The 21,502-nt window shown below is 41.2% G+C and overlaps 1 protein-coding gene across 2 annotated transcripts in view; it reads left to right on the forward strand.

The window, feature by feature from the left end:
• Nucleotides 1-21,502, forward strand: part of LOC126428209 (GA-binding protein subunit beta-1-like) — a 104,512-nt gene that overhangs the window by 31,185 nt on the left and 51,825 nt on the right. The window contains exons 3-4 of one of the 2 annotated variants that reach the window (XM_050090125.1): nucleotides 14,913-15,095; nucleotides 17,921-18,118. In XM_050090125.1, the coding sequence (XP_049946082.1) occupies nucleotides 14,913-15,095; nucleotides 17,921-18,118 (381 nt within the window). The remainder of the gene's footprint in view (nucleotides 1-14,912; nucleotides 15,096-17,920; nucleotides 18,119-21,502) is intronic. The other variant, XM_050090126.1, reaches the window with a different exon arrangement.

The raw sequence follows: 21,502 nt of genomic DNA on the forward strand, positions 1-21,502 counted from the left end.
TTTATTTTTTATCTGATGTTGTAACATAGTTGATAATTTTCAGAGTCCAAGTTTTCAACCTTGAAAACACTTGTAATAACATTTTGTGGCAAAAATACCATGAAGTTTTGCCTCTTTTTTCAGATTTTTGTCTATTACTTGGAAACTATGCATCCTACTGAAAATGAGCAATACATTTTGTGTTGATTGACATGCTTAAATGTCAAAATTGGTGCAGCCATTTGACTGCAGTCAGTTATCAGAGTTCGGACATTTTTATAAACTTAGCTAAGAAGTTGGCTCCAGAGCCTGTAACTAAAAAACGGCTACTCCAGATAAATCAGAGAATGGAAAACCCAGGATGGAATGTAACAATATTATGAGAAGGAAAGTTGCTACTCATCATATAGCGGAGATGCTGAGCCGCAGATAGGCACAACAAAAAGTCTCTCACAATTATAGCTTTCGTCCATTAAGGCCTCCGTCAACAATAGGCACACGTATGCACATGTACACACACTCACGCAAACACAGAAAGAAAGGAGTGCTAGTTCTGCAAGGTTCGCACGAGAGCTTCTGTAAAGTTTGGAAGGTAAGAGACGAGGTACTGGCAGAAGTAAAGCTGTGAGTACCGGGCGTGAGTCGTGCTTCGGTAGCTCAGTTGGTAGAGCACTTGCCCGCGAAAGGCAAAGGTCCCCAGTTTGAGTCTCGGTCGGGCACACAGTTTTAATCTGCCAGGAAGTTTCATATCAGTGCACACTCCGCTGCAGAGTGAAAATCTCATTCATGAAATTTCATGTTAGGAAAGGATCTAGTTTTTCAGTTTTGGTCACTATTAAGCGTTCATATACTTGAAAGCTGAAGTAATTCCATTTTGTCATTTTTTGTGAGTCAAAATTATTCAATGAAATGAAAATCCCAATAGGAAGACATGTATCTGTCCCAACTTCAGGTGTAGAGGGATCTGTAGAACACATCAATTGACATGTCATAAACAGCCTAGGCTGCCATGCCCTCTGTTCCTTTGTTTTTGTTTCCATTGTGACCCGTGGCTAATCTTCCTTGTTATGTGAGGGACTTGTTCAAAATTCTTTAGTGTCTTGCAAAATTCTCATTTCCTTGTTGTGCAGTCAGTGCATTTAAAATTTGTGCTCCAGATTGAACGGAGGTATGGTTTATAGGCGATGCCAAATTGGCAAATGGTGATGTGGTTAAAGCGAAAGAGACAGGCCTGGAAATGCTACTACAATCCAGTAATGATAGAAAAATAGCAGCACATCATAAATTATTGACTGGTATGGCTGAAGTTGAAGTGCCAGTGCTTGTCAAAGGAAGTAAAATAAACTAAAAATGATTAGATCATTGTTGATAAAATTCCCTGCACCATTAAGATCGAATCTTCAGTCATGCAAGAAGGTTTTTGATTTTTGATAGACACTGCTTTTATTATGGTGAGGAAATTGATGGTAATTGGGAGAAACTTAGCAGACTTCCCCATGCAAAATGAAATATTATTCATAAAGTGATGAAACTTGAATTAAGAGATTCTGTTAGTGAGGTAGCTGAAAGGTGAGGTAATGTCTGGCCTTGTGAAGACTTGGAAAATATCTGTGATGAGGACTTTTGTGCTAAAGATGCTCAATATCGTAGGTTTTGTCAGAGGGATTTTAACAGGTGGAGGAAAACAAGGAACTCCTGGATCCCCACACATACACTACTGGCCATTAAAATTGCTACACCACGAAGATGCTGTGATATGCAAATGATTAGCTTTTCACAGCATTCACACTAGGTTAGCACTGGTGGCAATACCTGCAACGTGCTGACATGAGGAAAGTTTCCAACCGATTTCTCATACACAAGCAGCAGTTGACCGGCGTTGCCTAGTGAATCGTTGTTGTGATGCCTCGTGTAAGGAGGAGAAATGCGTACCATCATGTTTCCGGCTTTGACAAAGGCTGGATTGTAGCCTATCACAATCGCAGTTTATCGTATCGCGACATTGCTGCTTGCATTGGTCGAGATCCAATGACTGTTAGCAGAATATGGAATCGGTGGGTTCAGGAGGGCAATACAGAACACCGTGCTGGATCCCAACGGCCTCGTATCACTAGCAGTTGAGATGACAGGCATCTTATCCGCATGGCTGTAACGGATCGTGCAGCCACGTCTTGATCCCTGAGTCAACAGATGGGGTAGTTTGCAAGACAACAACCATCTGCACGAACAGTTTGATGATGTTTGCAGAAGCACGGACTCTCAGCTCGGAGACCACAGCTGCGGTTACCTTTGATGCTGCATCACAGTCAGGAGCACCTGCAGTGGTGTACTCAACGACGAACCTGGGTGCACGAATGGCAAAACGTCATTTTTTTGGATGAATCCAGGTTCTGTATACAGCATCATGATGGTCGCATCCGTGTTTGGCGACATCGCAGTGAACTCGCATCGGAAGCGTGTATTCGTCATCACCATACTGGCTTATCACCTGGCGTGATGGTACGGGGTGCCATTGGTTACACGTCTTGGTCACCTCTTGTTCGCATTGATGGCACTTTGAACAGTGGACGTTACATTTCAGATGTGTTACGACCCGTGGCTCTACCCTTCATTCGATCCGTGCGAAACCCTACATTTCAGCAGGATAATGCACGACCGCATGCTGCAGGTCCTGTACGGGCCTTTCTGGATACAGAAAATGTTCGGCTGCTGCCCTGGCCAGCACATTCTCCAGATCTCTCACCAATTGAAAATGTCTGATCAATGGTGGCCGAGCAACTGGCTCGTCACAATACGCCAGTCACTACTCTTGATGAACTGTGATATCGTGTTGAAGCTGCATGTGCAGCTGTACTTGTACACGCCATCCAAGCTGTGTTTGACTCAATGCCCAGGCGTAGCAAGGCCATTATTACATCCAGAGGTGGTTGTTCCGGGTTCTGTTTTCTCAGGATCTATGCACCCAGATTCCGTGAAAATGTAATCACGTGTCAGTTCTAGTATAATATATTTGTCCAATGAATACCCGTTTATCATCTGCATTTCTTCTTGGTGTAGCAATTTTAATGGCCAGTAGTGTAGATGAAACAATGGAGATAGTATCTTCCTACATCAAACAATTAGCAGATTGCCAGTTTACTTTGCAGGAGTTAAAGAACCAAATCACAAATGGCTGGGAGTCAGATGTAAGGACCATAAAAGCCTGACTCTTCTGGAGGTATGGTGAAGAAAAAATAATTGTTGACAGACATAAAAGGAGCAGACTTGTGTTCCAAAAGTACGGATTATAAGATACTGTCTGATATTTTCTATCACAGCAAGTTATCATATCCACGAGACGAACATCTAAGAATTATACGCACTGCTGCAGATATACTTTGTGAGGACACAGGTCTATGACACATCTCAGTATTCCCCCCCCCCCCCCCCCCCCCACACCCCCGATGATTTCTTTTTAGATGTTCAATCCTTGATCTCTGAATCATTGCTCCTTTTCTCTAAGTCATTGAGTTTGAAAAACAAACGAGGAACTCTAGGTAAATGGAAAAAACTGTGTTGCTTTGTCATATGCAATGATTTCTGTAGTAAGTCCACGGTCATTCCTGCAGTAGCCACCAGAAAGATCGCGGGAGGCGCACATCGGCACGGCGTGTCACGGATGGTACTTGCCGCAAGTAGAGTCCCGTCCACCAGAGGGCACGCGAGAATTCGGCTGTGACCTCTGCCAGCGGAACAACAACAACAATGCAGGCAGCACGGGCCGTGCCCGGTCAGTTCACATTTGGCATGCCTGTGAGACAGTTCCCGGTCTACAGTGAAGTGCGACGGAAAACATGAACCATGTTACTACAATTCCTGTCTTCACTGTCAATTGGGCTCAGTACATTCCTGTACAAAAGATTCGTATCAAGGCTCTTAGTGCAGTTGGATTCGCAGCTCCATATATAGAAGCTTCCCTATTTGAAACATCCTCAATTGCACAACCTGAGCATCCTAAAATAACCATTGAAGGATTCATCCAGTTCATCTTTGATAATCCCGATTTCCAGTGTTACATTTCAACATCTGCATGAATTATGGGTTGAATACTTTCCATTCCATGGAGGGATGTGGTAGTTATGCCCTACACAGCTGCAGAGTCTGACAAGATCACTGATGAGGAAGGAAGACATTCAGATTCTGAATTTTTGTCAACAGTTGGTGTACCTCAGCTGATCACCTATCACAAAGCAAATGATGTTGGCTTAAACAATATTATTGGAAAGGATCTCAATTTCAGTGACTGACCTCGAGTGCTTGAAGCTATCGTTCTCTGGATATAAGATTCTGTGGCTTTATGGAAAGTGGAAGAAATTCACTGATGAGCCATAGTGAAATGGACTCCTGGAAGAAGCCACAAATCACCAACAGTCAGTTCATTCAGAAATAATGTGCCTCCCATTCTTAAATTATCGTCCAACTTTGTACAACATAATACATACGTCTCGTATAATAGCACTGAAAAAATGCATAAAACATGATCAAAGGTGGTGTTGTGTCACTAAAATCAGCCACTTTATCTGAAGGCTGTGGATGTTGTAAGAAGCAAAGGCAGTGATTTAGAACACACCATTATATGATTAGGTGGGTTTCAGCTTCTAATGTCTTCCTCAGGGTGCGTCCACATAATAATGACAGGAAGTGGCTTGAGAGACTTACTGTCCATAGTATTTGCTGAAAAAAGTGGTACAGAAATCCAAATGAAAAAATTAGATAAGAAATTAATATTTTTGTAGTAAATGACAATAAAGAAGAACAGAAACAAAAGTGGAAGGAAAATCTGGAACAGATGAAAGAAACAAAAGATTCCAAAGATGGGCTGGCAATACAAACACAACGGAAAGAGGTACATAGATGGCCAGTTAAAACACATTACTGAGCTGAGAGCAGGAAAACCCGGAGAAGAAGACCTGGGGTTCTGCATTGTGAATGCCATTTTATGTTGAGTTTTGATCAGTGAATGGTTTCTTGTATCAGAGGGTGCAGTGATTAAGACATTGACCTAGTATTTGGGAGAACATTGCTTGAGATCCCTATCCTGACTACTTGATTTAGGTTTTACATAGTTTCTGTAATTGATGGTGATATGCTTCTCTTAATTTTTAAATTTTGCTGTTACTGCATATTAAAGTGTTGTGAGGAACTGTGCATTGAAGCATAGACTCATTCCAAACATAGCTCAAAGTTGCCCTTAGCAATTCAGCATAATATTTTAATTCTCCTCAGAAACAACATCATAACCAGAAGATTTACTGCTTCTCAGGGACTTAATGATTTTATTATTTATTTAGATTTCTCTCACAATTGCGTAATATTCCTTAATGGTGACTAGCTTCGAATGAGTCCATTCATTTTTGAACCATTGCCTGTGTGTTTATTGTGTGACTGTAAAATAATTCTAGTGTAATATAAAGGGCGATCAAAAAGTTTCTATTTTAGTGCATTGCTGTGGCAATGTTATAACCAAATCTTCCCAAACAGGACCAATATGCCATTATTCTTTTCTTGGCTGCCAAAGGACAAACACCCGTAGACATCCGTCGGAGAATGAAGAGTGAGAGTGGGGCCGCATGTCTGCTGAAAACCATCATTGTGGAATGGTGTGACAGGGGGTGCTGCTGCTTCATGATAACACACTTCCCCATATCACAAATGTCATAATGCAGAAGATACCCCGAGTCAAGTGGGAAACACTTGAGCACTTGCTCATAGTCCTGATCTCTCCCCATGTGATTATCATACCTTTGACGCCTTAAAAAAGTCTTGGAAGGGTTGATGATTCCCATAGGATGAGTGAGTGCAGCAGGCAGTAATGGTCTTTTTCATGCAGCAGGCAGTATAATAGACTTTTTAATGCAATAGGACACAGTATTTCACCAAACAGGTATCTTCAACGTGGTGCATTGGTGGGATCGTTGCCTCAGTGCTCACGTTGATTTTGCCTGGTTGGCATACCATTTTTTTTATCACCCCTTGTATGTAAAAGTTTTGTTCTGTTCTTACAGGATACATTTTAAGTGTGTCCATGGCACAATGAACTTCCATGCACTACATCAACTTAGTAAATGTATAATGTATGGGAGTCGATACTGCCAGGGACAGACAGTTTGAATGTATACTGTAAAAACAGAACAAAAATTGTATAAACTGCAATGGAATTACTTTACATGATGTTACATGATAAAGATACAGGCAGTGGTTCAGAAATAAAGGGACTCATTCCAAACAAGTTGTCATTAGAGAATATCTGTGCAACTGTGACAGGAAATTAATCTTCTGTTTAATATACATATATAAAAAAAACAAAGATGATGTGACTTACCAAACGAAAGCACTGGCACGTCGATACACACACAAACAAACACAAACATACACACAAAATACTAGCTTTCGCAACCAACGGTAGCTTCATCAGGAAAGAGGGAAGGAGAGGGAAAGACGAAAGGATTTGGGTTTTAAGGGAGAGGGTAAGGACTAATTCCAATCCCGGGAGTGGAAAGACTTACCTTGGGGGGAAAGAGGACGGGTATACACTTGCGCACACACACACATATCCATCCACACATATACAGACACAAGCAGACATATACAGAGGCAAAGAGTTTGGGCAGAGATGTCAGTCGAGGCGGAAGTGCAGAGGCAAAGATGTTGTTGAATGACAGGTGAGGTATGAGTGGCGGCAACTTGAAATTAGCAGAGATTGAGGCCTGGTGGATAATGGGAAGAGAGGATATATTGAAGAGCAAGTTCCCATCTCTGGAGTTCGGATATGTTGGTGTTAGTGGGAAGTATCCAGATAACCCGGACGGTGTAACACTGTGCCAAGATGTGCTGGCCGTGCACCAAGGCATGTTTAGCCACAGGGTGATCCTCATTACCAACAAACACTGTCTGCCTGTGTCCATTCATGCGAATGGACAGTTTGTTGCTGGTCATTCCCACATAGAATGTGTCACAGTGTAGGCAGGTCAGTTGGTAAATCACATGGGTGCTTTCACACGTGACTCTGCCTTTGATCGTGTACACCTTCAGGGTTACAGGACTGGAGTAGGTGGTGGTGGGAGGGTGCATGGGACAGGTTTTACACCGGGGGCGGTTACAAGGGTAGGAGCCAGAGGGTAGGGAAGGTGGTTTGGGGATTTCATAGGGATGAACTAAGAGGTTACGAAGGTTAGGTAGACGGCGGAAAGACACTCTTGGTGGAGTGGGGAGGATTTCATGAAGGATGGATCTCATTTCAGGGCAGGATTTGAGGAAGTCGTATCCCTGCTGGAGAGCCACATTCAGAGTCTGATCCAGTCCCGGAAAGTATCCTGTCACAAGTGGGGCACTTTTGTGTTTCTTCTGTGGGAGGTTCTGGGTTTGAGAGGATGAGTAAGTGGCTCTGGTTATTTGCTTCTGTACCAGGTCGGGAGGGTAGTTGCGGGATGCGAAAGCTGTTGTCAGGTTGTTGGTGTAATGGTTGAGGGATTCTGGACTGGAGCAGATTCGTTTGCCACGAAGACCTAGGCTGTAGGGAAGGGACCGTTTGATGTGGAATGGGTGGCAGCTGTCATAATGGTGGTACTGTTGCTTGTTGGTGGGTTTGATGTGGACGGACATGTGAAGCTGGCCATTGGACAGGTGGAGGTTAACATCAAGGAAAGTGGCATGGGATTTGGAGTGGGACCAGGTGAATCTGATGGAACCAAAGGAGTTGAGGTTGGAGAGGAAATTCTGGAGTTCTTCTTCACTGTGAGTCCAGATCATGAAGATGTCATCAATAAATCTGTACCAAACTTTGTGTTGGCAGGCTTGGGTAACCAAGAAGGCTTCCTCTAAGCGACCCATAAATAGGTTGGCGTACGAGGGGGCCATCCTGGTACCCATGGCTGTTCCCTTTAATTGTTGGTATGTCTGGCCTTCAAAAGTGAAGAAGTTGTGGGTCAGGATGAAGCTGGGTCAGGATGAAGCTGGCTAAGGTAATGAGGAAAGAGGTTTTAGGTAGGGTGGCAGGTGATTGGCGTGAAAGGAAGTGCTCCATCGCAGCGAGGCCCATGACATGCGGGATATTTGTGTATAAGGAAGTGGCATCAATAGTTACAAGAATGGTTTCCGGGGGTAACGGATTGGGTAAGGATTCCAGGCGTTCGAGAAAGTGGTTGGTGTCTTTGATGAAGGATGGGAGACTGCATGTAATGGGTTGAAGGTGTTGATCTACGTAGGCAGAGATACGTTCTGTGGGGGCTTGGTAACCAGCTACAATGGGGCGTCCGGGATGATTGGGTTTGTGAATTTTAGGAAGAAGGTAGAAGGTAGGGGTGCGGGGTGTCGGTGGGGTCAGGAGGTTGATGGAGTCAGGTGAAAGGTTTTGTAGGGGGCCTAAGGTTCTGAGGATTCCTTGAAGCTCCTCCTGGATATCAGGAATGGGATTACCTTGGCAAACTTTGTATGTGGTGTTGTCTGAAAGCTGACGCAGTCCCTCAGCCACATACTCCTGACGATCAAGTACCACGGTCGTGGAACCCTTGTCCGCCGGAAGAATGACGATGGACCGGTCAGCCTTCAGATCACGGATAGCCTGGGCTTCAGCAGTGGTGATGTTGGGAGTAGGATTAAGGTTTTTTAAGAAGGATTGAGAGGCAATGCTGGAAGTCAGAAATTCCTGAAAGGTTTGGAGAGGGTGATTTTGAGGAAGAGGAGGTGGGTCCCGCTGTGATGGAGGACGGAACTGTTCCAGGCAGGGTTCAATTTGGATAGTGTCTTGGGGAGTTGGATCATTAGGAGTAGGATTAGGATCATTTTTCTTCGTGGCAAAGTGATTCTTCCAGCAGAGAGTACGAGTGTAGGACAGTAAATCTTTGACGAGGGCTGTTTGGTTGAATCTGGGAGTGGGGCTGAAGGTGAGGCCTTTGGATAGGACAGAGGTTTCGGATTGGGAGAGAGGTTTGGTGGAAAGGTTAACTACTGAATTAGGGTGTTGTGGTTCCAGATTGTGTTTGATTGGAATTTTGAGGTTTTGGTGGGAGTGGAGCTGGAGGTGGGAGGTTGAGTAGATGGGAGAGACTGGGTTTGTGTGCAATGAGAGGAGGTGGAGGTTTGCTGGAAAGGTTGTGAAGGGTGAGTGAGTTGCCTTTCCGGAGTTGGGAAACCAGGAGATTGGATAGTTTTTTGAGGTGAAGGGTGGCATGCTGTTCTAATTTGCGGTTGGCCTGTAGGAGGATGCTCTGAACAGCCGGTGCGGATGTGGGAGAGGAAAGATTGAGGACTTTTATTAAGGATAGGAGTTGACGGGTGTGTTCATTGGCTGGGTTGATGTGTAGGTGAAGGATTAGGTGGGTGAGGGCAATGGATTGTTCAGTTTGGAACTGGTATAGGAACTGATGGAAAGAAGGGTTGCAGCCAGAGATGGGAACTTTAAGTGTGAGGCCTTTGGGGGTAATGCCAAATGTCAGACAAGCCTGAGAAAATAAAATATGCAAGCGTAATCTGGCTAGGGTGAAGGCATGTTTGCGGAGGGAATGTAAGTAAAACTTAATGGGGCCGTTGTGGGGGTATTGTGAGGGTGACAGGGTATTAGAAGGTGGATCCGAAGAAACAGCGTGTAAATGTATTAAAAAGAGTGGTTTTGTGGTGGCAGATTATGAAAATGAGGCTAACAATTGTCTGGCGAAGAAATAATGACGTTAAAACCTGTGGGAAACGGCTAAAAATTATCAGTGATGTGGGAAAAACGGAAATGGAAATAAAGCGAAAGTTATCAGAACTAGATGAAATGGTTGTTTAATAGGTGAAAGGAACTGTTTGTGGACTAGAAACGGTGGATTTTATAGCTGCGGTAGTGTTGAAAGAAAAATGTTTTGGTTATGGTTTGGAAGTGGGTGACGTATTATTGAGTATATATAGGCGGGATAAAATTGTATAGTAGATTACGGTAAAAAGGAGAAGGTGAATACAAAGTGAAACTACTGGCAAAAACAAAAAGAGAAAATAAGACGACAGAAAAGATTTCGAAATACGACAGTGACAATAACAAATGTAATTGTTGGGTTCAAATTAATGATATGAATTAATAGAGGGAAATATTCCACATGGGAAAAATATATCTAAAAACAAAGATGATGTGACTTACCAAACGAAAGCGCTGGCACGTCGATAGACACACGAACAAACACAAACATACACACAAAATACTAGCTTTCGCAACCAACAGTTGCTTCGTCAGGAAAGAGGGAAGGAGAGGGAAAGACGAAAGGATTTGGGTTTTAAGGGAGAGGGTAAGGACTAATACCAATCCCGGGAGCGGAAAGACTTACCTTGGGGGGGAAAAAAGGACGGGTATACACTTGCGCACACACACACATATCCATCCACACATATACAGACACAAGCAGACATATACAGAGGCAAAGAGTTTGGGCAGAGACGTCAGTCGAGGCGGAAGTGCAGAGGCAAAGATGTTGTTGAATGACAGGTGAGGTATGAGTGGCGGCAACTTGAAATTAGCGGAGATTGAGGCCTGGTGGATAACGGGAAGAGAGGATATATTGAAGAGCAAGTTCCCATCTCCGGAGTTCAGATAGGTTGGTGTTAGTGGGAAGTATCCAGATAACCCGGACGGTGTAACACTGTGCCAAGATGTGCTGGCCGTGCACCAAGGCATGTTTAGCCACAGGGTGATCCTCATTACCAACAAACACTGTCTGCCTGTGTCCATTCATGCGAATGGACAGTTTGTTGCTGGTCATTCCCACATAGAATGTGTCACAGTGTAGGCAGGTCAGTTGGTAAATCACATGGGTGCTTTCACACGTGACTCTGCCTTTGATCGTGTACACCTTCAGGGTTACAGGACTGGAGTAGGTGGTGGTGGGAGGGTGCATGGGACAGGTTTTACACCGGGGGCGGTTACAAGGGTAGGAGCCAGAGGGTAGGGAAGGTGGTTTGGGGATTTCATAGGGATGAACTAAGAGGTTACGAAGGTTAGGTAGACGGCGGAAAGACACTCTTGGTGGAGTGGGGAGGATTTCATGAAGGATGGATCTCATTTCAGGGCAGGATTTGAGGAAGTCGTATCCCTGCTGGAGAGCCACATTCAGAGTCTGATCCAGTCCCGGAAAGTATCCTGTCACAAGTGGGGCACTTTTGTGTTTCTTCTGTGGGAGGTTCTGGGTTTGAGAGGATGAGTAAGTGGCTCTAGTTATTTGCTTCTGTACCAGGTCAGGAGGGTAGTTGCGGGATACGAAAGCTGTTGTCAGGTTGTTGGTGTAATGGTTGAGGGATTCCGGACTGGAGCGTGTGTGTGTGTGCGCAAGTGTATACCTGTCCTTTTTTTTCCCCCTAAGGTAAGTCTTTCCGCTCCCGGGATTGGAATGACTCCTTACCCTCTCACTTAAAACCCACATCCTTTCGTCTTCCCCTCTCCTTCCCTCTTTCCTGATGAGGCAACAGTTTGTTGCGAAAGCTTGAATTTTGTGTGTATGTTTGTGTTTGTTTGTGTGTCTATCGACCTGCCAGCGCTTTTGTTCGGTAAGTCACCTCATCTTTGTTTTTATATATATATATATATATATATATATATATATATATATATATATATATATATATATATAAAAAAAGAAAGATGATGAAACTTACCAAACAAAAGCGCTGGCAGGTCGATAGACACACAAACAAACACAAACATACACACAAAATTCTAGCTTTCGCAACCAATGGTTGCCTCGTCAGGAAAGAGGGAAGGAGAAGGAAAGACAAAAGGATATGGGTTTTAAGGGAGAGGGTAAGGAGTCATTCCAATCCCGGGAGCGGAAAGACTTACCTTAGGGGGAAAAAAGGACAGGTATACACTCGCACACACACACATATCCATCCACACATACACAGACACAAGCAGACATTTGTAAAGGCAAAGAGTTTGGGCATTTTTTGGGCAGAGATGTCAGTCGGGGCGGATGTACAGAGGCAAAGATGAAGTTGAAAGACAGGTGAGGTATGAGCGGCGGCAAATTGAAATTAGAAATTAGCGGAGATTGAGGCCTGGCGGATAGCGAGAAGAAAGGATATGCTGAAGGGCAAGTTCCCATCTCCGGAGTTCTGACAGGTTGGTGTTAGTGGGAAGTATCCAGATAACCCGGACGGTGTAACACTGTGCCAAGATGTGCTGGCCGTGCACCAAGGCATGTTTAGCCACAGGGTGATCCTCATTACCAACAAACACTGTCTGCCTGTGTCCATTCATGCGAATGGACAGTTTGTTGCTGGTCATTCCCACATAGAACGCTTCACAGTGTAGGCAGGTCAGTTGGTAAATCACGTGGGTGCTTTCACACGTGGCTCTGCCTTTGATCGTGTACACCTTCCGGGTTACAGGACTGGAATAGGTGGTGGTGGGAGGGTGCATGGGACAGGTCCCATGCACCCTCCCACCACCACCTATTCCAGTCCTGTAACCCGGAAGGTGTACACGATCAAAGGCAGAGCCACGTGTGAAAGCACCCACGTGATTTACCAACTGACCTGCCTACACTGTGAAGCGTTCTATGTGGGAATGACCAGCAACAAACTGTCCATTCGCATGAATGGACACAGGCAGACAGTGTTTGTTGGTAATGAGGATCACCCTGTGGCTAAACATGCCTTGGTGCACGGCCAGCACATCTTGGCACAGTGTTACACCGTCCGGGTTATCTGGATACTTCCCACTAACACCAACCTGTCAGAACTCCGGAGATGGGAACTTGCCCTTCAGCATATCCTTTCTTCTCGCTATCCGCCAGGCCTCAATCTCCGCTAATTTCTAATTTCAATTTGCCGCCGCTCATACCTCACCTGTCTTTCAACTTCATCTTTGCCTCTGTACATCCGCCCCGACTGACATCTCTGCCCAAAAAATGCCCAAACTCTTTGCCTTTACAAATGTCTGCTTGTGTCTGTGTATGTGTGGGTGGATATGTGTGTGTGTGCGAGTGTATACCTGTCCTTTTTCCCCCTAAGGTAAGTCTTTCCGCTCCCGTGATTGGAATGACTCCTTACCCTCTCCCTTAAAACCCATATCCTTTTGTCTTTCCTTCTCCTTCCCTCTTTCCTGACGAGGCAACCATTGGTTGCGAAAGCTAGAATTTTGTGTGTATGTTTGTGTTTGTTTGTGTGTCTATCGACCTGCCAGCGCTTTTGTTTGGTAAGTTTCATCATCTTTCTTTTTAGATATATTTTTCCCACGTGGAATGTTTCCCTCTATTATATTCATATATATATATATATATATATATATATATATGTGCTACTCTTCATTACAGGGGTGTTGTGTTGGAGTAGTATTGGCCTGCTAATCTATCTGCTGTACATGGTGGCCTGTACATGTGGGACAAGTGAATACAAGTTGGTAGGGATAGAGGAGGGAATGGACAGAGCAAGGTGAAGGAGGGAAAGGACAAAGAGAGGGGGAGGTGGAAATGGAGAGAGAGAGAGAGAGAGAGAGAGAGCATGCATGGACACTTAGAGGGAGGAAGGGGTGAACACAGAGGGGGAGAGGAGGAGGTGTATTTAATATGTGTTGAACACATACACAGGCGAAGACGTGGAGAAAAAGCCTTGGAAATAAAAAAATGTAGTTGTTGTTCCTCTATGTCAATGCAATGTTGGTGCATGTAATGATTTTTCTAATCTACTGATGGATTGCATTTTTTTTTACAATTTGATCCTTGTATGCATTTTTTCTTACTGTTTTTTTAGATATAGGACTAGTATGCAAAGCATGATGAAGTTTAGGCAAGAAGATGATGAACCATGTGTCAATATAAAAAAAAAGTGAAATAGAAGGCAACAAAGACATACATGAAATCATTTGCAGTAGCAGCCTTATCTAAAAGAATATTTGTATCTGATGATCTGCATCAATCATGACTCAGTTTTTCAAATGACACTATACACGGCACCCACTGTGACAAGATTTTACAAAGAGATGGAGCATTTAAATATAATACTAGAACTGATCCTGTTAGAATAGAATCTGTGAAATTATATTGAACTACAAGGAAGATTTGACCAAGGAAACTGTAAAATTGCATGGAGACAAAGTGGTTGGCCAGTATATACATTTTGGTCTTCAACTTATCCTCGTATTCTGCCATCCATTTTGATGCATCCTCTATTTGCTCAACAATGCGAGCTTCACAAACAGTGTTTACATTTTCAGTGGAAACTTTTTTCTTCAGTTGTAGATTTTTTTCTTGTGTCCAGAATTTAATTATTTACACAATTATTCACTGCATAATACTTGTTATGTTTATCTTTCTCACTCTTTCATTTCTCTCTGGTTACCCCTCCTTTCCAACTTTCCTGTATTTCTAATTGCACTATTTATTCCACTTTTCATCACACCAGTGCTGGAGCTAATCAGCTAATGACACGCATATCGTTAGCAGATTAGCTCCAGTTCTGGCACGATGTCTGTACTTGTTGCTTGGCTTCTTTATACCAATTTGTATGGGCACTATACACCACGTGCCCACAGCAATATGCTGCACACATCTTGTTGTCGACACTCACAAATAATGCTGCAGTTGTAACCTTCTGAAGAAGGATGCCGAGTGCCTCAAACTGGCTAAGGAAATTAAATTTCTTTTATGCAAATGGTTGCTGATTATTTCAATATATTATGATTGGTTTTAGAATTTCTGGATCCAGATTTCCAGTAATCCTGATTACCCACGGTCCCACCTAGTCTCGATAAATGAGGTCCCATTGTTACTACTGTTTTGGTTAAATAGATGTTATTGATAAGTTCTCAAAATTTTGTCACTCAGCGGTACATACTGACAAGCTGTTCTCTCTACTTGCAATTTTGCTGAAATTATACCAACATTTCTGTACAGCACTATGTGACTGACTGGAACTGCTATTTTTGAAACTAGGAAATGGGAATGCTGTTGCAGGCCAGCATGCTGGCAGGCTTCACTGGCAGTGAGGCGATTGTACAGCGCGCCAACAACAATCTGATCGAGCTAGGCAAGCGGCTGCTGACGAGTGCCGAGCTCGGTGACACAGACGAGGTGCGGCTGCTCATGAGCCGTGGCGCGCCCTTCGCCACCGATTGGGTGAGTCTCTCGTGTCGTGTACTGGCTGTATGGGTGGGACAGGGAATGAGAGAGTGCTTGAGGTAATTGGGCTGAATGTGTACCCGCGTGGCTTGACTGGCTCAGTGTAAGTGCATCAAATATATGAGGAGTGACCAATGTCAACACATTCTGAAATGTAGTGGAGTGGAGCCTTTCCACTTACTCATGTATTACTCTTAGAGTGAATAAATATTAGCTTTCATCCTGTTGTAATTTACCTTTGAACAGTTACCCAGTAAATATCAAAATTAATTCACATTTCGCTGATTCATAGTCTGTACTTGCAAGGAGAGGTCTTCACCAGTGGGATCAGCTTTTTTAGAACCGTCTACATGGTGATGTAGGTTAAGATCCCAGCTCTCACACCCTGTATTGAATTGAAATTAATAGATAATATTAAGTAAAATAACACGAAAAAAGATTTCAAGCAGAAAAAGAATGATAAGAAGAAAAATGGGAGTGAATGAAGAAGTTGATAAGGTGATTAAAATGATGTGACAAAGGAGTAGAAATAAAAAATTATGTTTAAACAAATTAATTGAATAAAAATAATGATCTGTACTTAGCTTATCCATTACACCACACAATCAGTCAATATGATTATACTATTTTAATGTTGTTGAGTGTCACGTAAACTTCCGGTTTTTTTTTTTTCTTTCTTTATTTTTTTTTTTTCTTTTTCTTTTTTTTCTGGCAATAATGAGGTCTTACCAGGATGAATGGCTGCAAAGTGTTATGGCTGGGATCTCAACCTACATCACTAGATAGATGGTTACAAAAAGTCGATCCCACCGCTAGGGATCCCTCCTTGTTAGTTTTGCTGGGAAGTACTTATTTTAGAGAAGAACACATTTAAAACTTCTTAGTACCATGTGCTCTAAAAATTTTGATTCTGCTAATAAACTTTTGTTGGCCTTTACTGACTTAAAGTACTAAGTTTTATGACTGCAATATTTTGAAAGTAATTTTAATATAAGGAAGTACAATAAAGATCACTGTTTGAGTTCCACACTAAAGAAGTGAGACCTGATTTAACAATATTTAGAAAGGCATGCACATTACTGAGACCCACAAAGAAATGTATGTTAATTATGTTATGCTACTGTCTAAATTCATGACCATAAACTGTATGAAATCAGCCTATTTAAATATTTGTTTGAAATATTGGTGTAAGCATTCTTCGGCTTAGACAATGTACAAAATCATGAAATTAGGCATTGTGGGAAGTATATATATTGTCAACAGTAGCCAGTAGTGCTCTGTGTGCAATTGCCATGAACTGATTTGGAGTGCGCATAGCTCTTGCTACCACTGGACTGGAAGTTGTTAAGGCTTGAAATAAGCCTTTGTGATGTCTCTAGTCTGAATTATGGTTATGAACGAACTGTATGGCAACAAATTGATATTTTGAATCATCTGTAACTGTTTTAGTCTGCTAGGTTTCAAGCAGTCATCCACCAGTGTGCTCAGTATTCAATTAATCCCCATAAAAGGCAAAGATCAGTGAACATGGAGTTTATTATTTATGAAGACCTTTATTGTGAACTGAGAAGTATATAGAAATGATGAAAGTCCATTAGTCAGTCATTACATTATGTCTCTTACTCCAAATATTTAAGATTTATTGCCTTAGAAGTTTCTCTGGCTAGGTACTTAAAATTTTATAGCAGGGAGATAATTATTTTTCAGCTAACAAACAAAGCCAAATGAGAACCAATTACTCCTTGCAGATAGGTAGTGGAGGATGTATAACGACACCAAAAAAATGAAAAAAAGGTCACCCTAACTTTAAAATATATGCTATTTTTATGGTCTTGATGGAAACATACTCTCACACAGACTCCCAAATACACAGCTTCATTGTTGTAACTGACTGATTCGAATGATGGCAGTTCAGATCCCTGTTTGGTTGGCCAAATTGATATTTTCTTTCATTTACGTAAATCAGTTTTGGCAAATGCTGTAATGGTTGTTTTGAAAAGGGCATGGCCTATTTTCTTCTCTAATGTGAAGATACTGCTGTTAATGACTTCAACACCATCTATACATAAAGCCAAAGTTCTATATGTTTTTCCAGCGGGTGTGAGAGTGCGCACTCATGTTTTGTTTGTTACTTTCATCCTGGAATTTCTGTTGTCATAATAAAATGTGATTATATTTGATTTTGATTGCTAACACACATTTTTGTTGAAAAACTTTAATGTTTTAAGAATGAATGTTCAGGAGCTGAAAACAGAGAATGATGTAAAGTTGGCATGAACAGATGTGGTAGATGAAAGTGTTTGCCCAATGTAATATGCATTATGTGCCTCCATAGTTTTTTGTATTTCTCTTTTCTCTCTTTAAGAAATTTTGTAGTCAGCAAGACAGTGAAGGACAAGAAAACTTAAGACACTGAAAAAGTTATTCAGAGTCTTAAATCATCATAAAAAGATGTTTTGAAATCATTGAAATAATAATTATTACAGTGACTTTATCATCCAAGAACCTTTATTTAAGGAAAAAAGAAAGAAGAACTTTAGACTTATACCGTGTGTGTGTGTGTGTGTGTGTGTGTGTGTGTGTGTGTGTGTGTGTGTGTGTGTGTGTGTGTGTCTTAGATAGTGATTATAATCTACTGGAATGAATCACAACATCTTGGCAGACACCTTTTCCATCTACACATGAAAGATAGTATACTGCATAGTTATTTTCTGTATACCCGGGCATGAATCCATTGTGCAAATCTGTTATTAATGTAGTTAACATGCCTACTTTGTTGTTCTGCTCCAATATTTGTTAGAAACAATTAGGCATATTTTCAGCTGGGGACAAGCCCACTACACGCAGCAGCAGCCAATGGCCACCTGGAGACATGCGAATTGCTGTTGCGAGCAGGAATATCACGGGATGCGCGGACCAAGGTCGACCGAACCCCTCTGCACGTAGCAGCCCAGGAGGGCCACGCAGACATTGTTGAACTGCTCCTGGACACGGGCGCTGACGTTGATGCCAAAGACATGGTATGACATCCAGTTCCTTTCACTGTCCCAATATGAAATGACTGTGTGGAGTCAGAGAGGAGTCAAGTGTTTTTTTGTCATCAGTTTTCTGATTGGTTTGATGCGGTTTGCCATGAATTCTTCTCTTGTACCAATCTTTTCAACTCTCTGTGGCACCCTTGTTTTAGATGTGTTTTGGTCTCTGTCTACCCTTGCAGTCTTTTGCCTCATACAGCTCCCATGCCCTATCATCCTGTCCCTTCTTCTTATCACAATTTTCTATATGTTCCTTTCTTTGCCGATTCCATGGAGAATGTCTTCATTCCTTATCTTATTTGTCTGCCTGATTTTCAACATTGTCCTATAGCACATCCCAAATGCTACAATTGTCTTCTACATCGGTTTTCCTACAGTCCGTGACTCACTACCATATAGTGCTGTGATCCAAACATGTATTCTCAGAAATTTGTTCCCCAAATTAAGGTTGATGTTTGTAAACCTTTCTTTTAGTTCTGTCATTGCTTCTTTGATGTATAGATTAATCAGTAGTGTAGTCTTACACCCTTTTTAATCCAAGTGCTTTGTTCTCAGTCATCCATTCTTATTCTTCCCTCAAAGTTCTTGGGAAATAGGATTAAACCATAGGGAAAGACAGGTAATCCCTTCTTTCCATAGCTTAATCACATTTTTCTCAGAAAGTTGAACATTTTGCACCATTTTAAACTGTCAAACTTTTTTTCCATATTGACAGATCCCATGAACATTAGGGATGTATTTAATAATAATATTCTGTCTTTTGTCACAATATTTTTATTTTCTGATTGCTGCCCAATCAGTTTCTGAGCTACTACTTCCACTTCAAGGACTGTATAGATATAAAGTGCATTACATTTGCTTCAGTTTTTCATTTAATAGTAACAGAATGACACAGTTGTTAAATTTAACAATATAGCTGTCTCATATGGGATTAATGACAGAAATAACAGAGAAATGAGAGGAATAAAGATCAAGGTAGTTAATGGAGGTAAGAGGGTGTATTTATGTGTGAGGCAGGGACAAGGAAATTGTGTTCATTGCTTCTTGTGAGGCTGTTGTGCTAAGAGACAGTCATTACTGAAAACAGGAATTGATTTGTTGTATTCACTATCTGTACATTCATTCACAATGTCATTAGGTTGGAAAATCTGTTTTCTGCATATTTCTAGTGCCTACATTATACTAAATTTTGTGCCTGAAAGTTTTCTGTGGCAGTTTGTGAGATCCTTATTGATATCTGAAAGCCAGTTTTGGTGTCATAAAGGTGAGCTACCATTGCAGATTTATTTGTATTTGTATTTATTTATTTATCCTGTGGATCACATATTGTACAAAGTAAACATGATATAGGACAAGTCATTTTTCTTAACAAATATGTAGTTTGGAGAAAAAAAATAGGCAATGGACTGCCATTTAAAAAAATGTACACAAAATTGTTCATTGATGAATATAGTAACTTCACATACAGAGAATACAACAATTTACATGGGGAACTAAGAAACATGTAGGCAATGTAGTGCTACTTTAAATTTACACAAATAATCACTGAGATTACAGAATAGTGAAAATGTCAACTGGAAACACAACAGAAGGACAATGTCATTTAAAAACTACATTAAACATGAAATTAACATTGAGATTTCACAGACAATTAAGTTTTAATACTAATAGAATGTGTACTTGTACATTCAAAAAGCGAGTTAAAAAATTTTGGGAAGTGAAACTGAAACATAGTTATGTATAGTAGAAATTAGGTTATTATTTTGCCTACAGAATGTTTTACTCTAATCACAGTATTTTACAAAAGAACTTTATAATTTTTCATTTCCAGGAATTCTTGTACTAAATAGAAACAGTGCTTTGTCAGAAATGCCTTTAGTTTATTTTTAAATATTGGATCTGGAGCAGTTTTTATTTGTTCTAGAATTTTATTGTGTAATACGACACCCAGATGAGTTATATATTTTTGGTATGATGATGTCCTTGAAAAAAATTGATGGATATTAGATTGCCCTCTGGTATAATGAGTGTGTATATCATTGTTTTGGATTAATTTGCCTGTTCTTGAGAGGTATTCCCTGGTGAATAGGATTGTTTCTTGAATGAATAGGGATGGGATGCTTAGAACATTAAGTTTTATAAATTGACATTTACAGGATTCCAGCTTTTTGAGGCCACAGATTATCCTCAGTGCTCTTTTTTGTAGTTTAAATATATTTGTGCTGTGAGTTGAATTTCCCCAAAAGATGATTCCATAGCGGAGCAACGAGTGGAACTGCGCGTGGTATGCTTGCATTAGTGTGGATTTACTTGTAGTAGATTTTAGTATTCTTAGTCCATAGCATAATGATGAGAGTTTCTTTGATAAGTTGTTTATGTGTGTGTCCCATTTTAAATTGTGTTGGACCCATAGACCCAAAAATTTTGTTGCATTTACATTTTCAATTTTATCATTATTTAACTTTACTTGGATGGTTTTTTGATTGGATGTGGGAATTAGATGGAAGTTGATACATACAGTTTTCCCACTATTAACAATTAGGCCATTTTTGTTAAACCACTCAGAAAGTTTTTTCATAGAGTTATCAGATATTGTCTGAAGGGATTCAGGGCTAGATCCAGTCAACACTATGCTTGTATCATCAGCAAACAGGATAGTTTTTTGTGGGCTCATACGTTCAACAAGATCATCTATGTAAATGAGGAAAAGTAAAGGGCCTAGAACAGAACCCTGGGGAACACCATATCTTATTGTTCTTTCCTCCGAGAGGAAAACTGTGTTATTTATTTTATTCTGTACATTAATATCGTATTGAAGTGATACCTTATGTCTGCGGTTTTGTAGGTAAGAGCATAGCCAGTTGTGAGCCACACCTCTTATTCCTCTTCTTTCCAATTTAGCAAGCAGTATTTTATGATCTAGTACGTCAAAGGCTTTAGAGAGATCTAAGAAGATACCTGCAGCTATATTATGTTGGTCAATTGATTTCAGTATGTGGTCCAACAGTTCAAAAATTGCTGTCTGGGTGGATAAAGATTTACTAAAACCATGTTGTTGAATGCTGATTGGTGCGTGGTTTTTTATGAAATTTATAAGCCTGTCATAAAAAAGTTTTTCCAGGATTTTTGAAAAGATGCTTAATATGGATAATGGTCTATAATTGGACACTAAATCAGGGGAACCTTTCTTTAGTAATGGTGAGACTTTAGCTATTTTGAGAGCATCTGGAAAAATGCCAGTTTTTAATGATTGGTTGTAGATGGTTGATAATGGCTTTACTATATGGGGAGCACACACCTTTAATATGAGGTCAGGTACTTCATCATAGCCACTAGAGATTTTATTGGGTAACAATTTTATTATGTTCC

Source organism: Schistocerca serialis, chromosome 12, assembly GCF_023864345.2.
Source record: "Schistocerca serialis cubense isolate TAMUIC-IGC-003099 chromosome 12, iqSchSeri2.2, whole genome shotgun sequence".
Lineage (NCBI taxonomy): Eukaryota > Metazoa > Arthropoda > Insecta > Orthoptera > Acrididae > Schistocerca > Schistocerca serialis.